The following is a 3263-nucleotide window of genomic DNA, read 5'->3' on the forward strand; positions in this document are numbered from 1 at the left end:
ATTCAGTAGTGCATTGATTATCAAAACCTACATGGATACTTCTGAACAGTGGGAATGCAGTTGACATGAACATTGGTATGATGGGCCTCGTCTAGTCTCCCTGTTCCATTTTTAATGGGGATGAATCAATGAAAGCATGTAGTGTGGTGTTGTTGTTTAGGTTTGTTTTTGGCAGATCTTCTTCTGTCCGAGAGTATACAGCAGCTTGTGCAATCGAATGTTTAAAAGTTGTGAAATTTTGCACAATCACTACCAAATATTCCAACTTGCTCCTGTAGAAGAACAACCAAGGTGAGTCACCAAATCAGCGATTTGGAAAATTAGAATGGAGTGTGTGGAAACTAAAGGAAGCGTGATGAGTGTACTCTTTGGGTTGAATTCAGTCTGTTAATCTATTATCTATAGTTAGTTTGAGTGTTTATGGAGAGCTGGTAAATATGCTATTGGAAAACAATTATTAGTGTCGTGTTGATGATTTTAAGATTATCTGTGATTACGTGGACGGTGTTTAGGAACATTATGTGTGTACAGATCATTTCCGTTCTTTCCCAATTTGGATGATTCCTAAATGTGCAAAAAGAATGTTTACCCAAATTTCTTCAAACGGACTTTGACACTGAGGAGGAGCCTGACCGTCAGATATTTAAAGGAGCGTTTGTCCCCTCCACAACTGGAGAACTACAACGGTGAGTTGCTGGTTTATTCTCCAGCATTTTCCTTAAAGCCTGTCTGGACATTCAGAAGTTCATATCAGTTAATGCAATGAAATGGTATAAGTAAAGAATTCCTTCGTCTCTTTAAGGAAACAGATTTCTGCTGAGAAGAGTTTGAGAAGATGGAGGTAAGCTCATCTGTTTCCTACATTTTGTCACATTCCTACAGATTTTTATCACTTTATCAGTGTGATGTTCATATTTTTCTCTCTTATGCAGATGATGGTGTTTTTGGCAGCTCTTCTGCCTGTTTTATTTGGCTGTGATTGTATTCTTGATGTAGACAAACCGGTTGACTGCTCTGATGTATATAAAGCAGGACAAACAGTCAGTGGGATTTACTCCATCTATCCAGCAGGAGACATTCCTGTCTGGGTTTACTGTCAGATGATCTCAGATGGGAAAGAGGAAGATAAAGGAGCATGGACGGTACAACTTTAGATCATTAAACACACATCAGCACATTCATTCTGAATCATATATTCTCTATAAACCCATCACAGGTGATTCAGAGGAGAATGGACGGCAGTGTGAATTTCTATCGGCCGTGGGATCAGTACAAGAGAGGATTTGGGAATGTGGAGGGAGAATACTGGCTGGGTAAGATCTCACAGCGTGTGTGTGTTTGTGTGGATGTTCATGTCCAGTGTTTGGTTGAAGGTGTTCTTCATGTGTGTGTATGATCAGGGCTGGAGAACATGTACCAGCTGACACGTAACAACAAGTACATGCTGAGAGTGGATCTGGAGGACTTCGAAGGAAGGAAAGGTTTCGCTCTGTACTCGTCCTTCTCTGTGGATTGTGAAGCTGACGGCTATAAACTACAAGTTTCAGAATTCACTGATGGAGGAGCAGGTAGGACGCTTTCATTTATACTCAAGAAAACACATTTCCATTGGGTTATTGTCCTTAGTGAAGTTCTTCCTCTCTGCAGGCGACTCTTTATCTGGCCATAATGGATTCAAGTTCTCCACCTTCGACAAAGACCAAGATGCCTATGAAAAGAACTGTGCCAAACATTATCTCGGGGCATTTTGGTACTTAGCCTGTCACAATACAAACCCCAACGGTGTGTATTTATGGGGAGAAGATGACACCCATCATGCCATTGGTGTTGTTTGGGCAACATGGAAGAATTACGCAGTCAGTATGAAATCCATCAGCATGAAGATCAAACGTGTGTCATAGAAATATTACAGTGCTTCTGAAAGAATTTTTTTTACCTCATTTTATGACATCTTAAGGTTTTTATTCCTTTTTTTTTGCATAAAAGAATCATGTTGAAATCTGTCTTTGAAATGTATGGCTGTTTGTGTAGTGCATTAAAATATTTTGTTCAGTTATGATTCTTCACTACCTAAATATTCAATAAACTCTTATAGTGAATTCAGACTATTTATCTAAATCTAAAAATGTGAATACTACTAGGTTCCTGACTGTGCACCATGTGTATTGTCGAGTCCCCTCAGAATGCAAACACTTCCAAAAAAACAAAAAAGCATATTTACCTTTGATCATTAGATTTTTTTTGTACGTAAAATAATATCTGTACTGCAAACTTTACTGTTTTAAATCCGAAATGTTATTTTCGTGAGTCAAGCAGAACCGAAGATGATCACATTAAAGCAAACGACAATCACAAGGTTACAGCTTGAATCTGTTCTTGCTGTTTGAGTGGATAGAATGCTTAAAAAGGGTTTGGAGATTGATTTGGATTCATCAAAAAAAAAAAATTTTTTAACTCAGCTTGACCGTACTGAGACATATCCAAAATGTAAAGTGAGCAGTTCCACACCATGTAGAAAAAACAGTCGTCGTTATAAGAGACTCGACAGATGTAAAGCAATTCTTAACATGTAAGAGATGGTTTAAGGGACCTGAGTTTCTCTTCTGAGGTTGAAGAAGAGTGAGATGTTCCTCACTGCAGAACCCAAGATCCAGGGGGCGTGGTTGGAACCAGATCCAACTCCTCCCACCTTACATATACCTAAACCTACCCGTCTCCACCCCCTGATCTCTAAACCCACCCATATCCACCCCTAAACCTACCCATCTCCACCCCCTGATCCCTAAACCAACCCATATCCACCCCTAAACCCACCCATCTCCACCCCCCCGATGTGGATCCAACCATGCCCCCTGGATCTTGTGTTCTGCAGTGAGGGGCTACTGAGAAGAGTGGCCCAAGTCCAGTATGCAGTTATTAGTACACACAGAAAAAAAGGGGTTTAAAAGTGTACATTTTGGTGTACAACAGTGTGTCCCTGGAGCAGTACCCTTAAAAGGACATATTTGTGCCTTTTTTTTTTTTTATGTTCCTCACTGCAGAACCCAAGATCCAGGGGGCGTGGTTGGAACCAGATCCAACTCCTCCCACCTTACATATACATAAGCCAACCCGTCTCCATCCCTGAACCCACCCATCTCCACCCCTAAACCTACTATCTCCACCCCTGATCCCTAAACCCTCCCATCTCCACCCCTAAACGTACCATCTCCATCCCCTGATCCCTAAACCCTCCCATCTCCACCCCTAAGCCTACCATCTCC

General features: G+C 41.0%; 1 protein-coding gene across 1 annotated transcript; it reads left to right on the forward strand.

The window, feature by feature from the left end:
• Positions 1-665: 665 nt before the first annotated feature.
• On the forward strand, positions 666-2099 carry LOC107722572 (microfibril-associated glycoprotein 4-like). The gene is made up of 5 exons (XM_016530983.1): positions 666-841; positions 933-1142; positions 1217-1313; positions 1401-1568; positions 1648-2099. The coding sequence occupies exons 1-5, from the start codon at positions 836-838 to the stop codon at positions 1899-1901; spliced, it is 735 nt and encodes a 244-aa protein (XP_016386469.1). The 5' UTR covers positions 666-835; the 3' UTR covers positions 1902-2099.
• Positions 2100-3263: the final 1164 nt, after the last annotated feature.

The sequence above is a fragment of the Sinocyclocheilus rhinocerous genome, unplaced genomic scaffold (assembly GCF_001515625.1).
Source record: "Sinocyclocheilus rhinocerous isolate Xijiao unplaced genomic scaffold, SAMN03320098_v1.1 scaffold161, whole genome shotgun sequence".
Taxonomy (NCBI): Eukaryota; Metazoa; Chordata; class Actinopteri; order Cypriniformes; family Cyprinidae; genus Sinocyclocheilus; species Sinocyclocheilus rhinocerous.

What these genes read in the sequence shown, in the direction of transcription:
- LOC107722572 (XM_016530983.1), top strand. An exon ending in GGAGGGAGAATACTGGCTGG is followed by an intron (nt 1,314 to 1,400) that starts GTAAGATCTCAC and finishes GTGTATGATCAG; the next exon opens with GGCTGGAGAACATGTACCAG. An exon ending in ATTCACTGATGGAGGAGCAG is followed by an intron (nt 1,569 to 1,647) that starts GTAGGACGCTTT and finishes TCCTCTCTGCAG; the next exon opens with GCGACTCTTTATCTGGCCAT.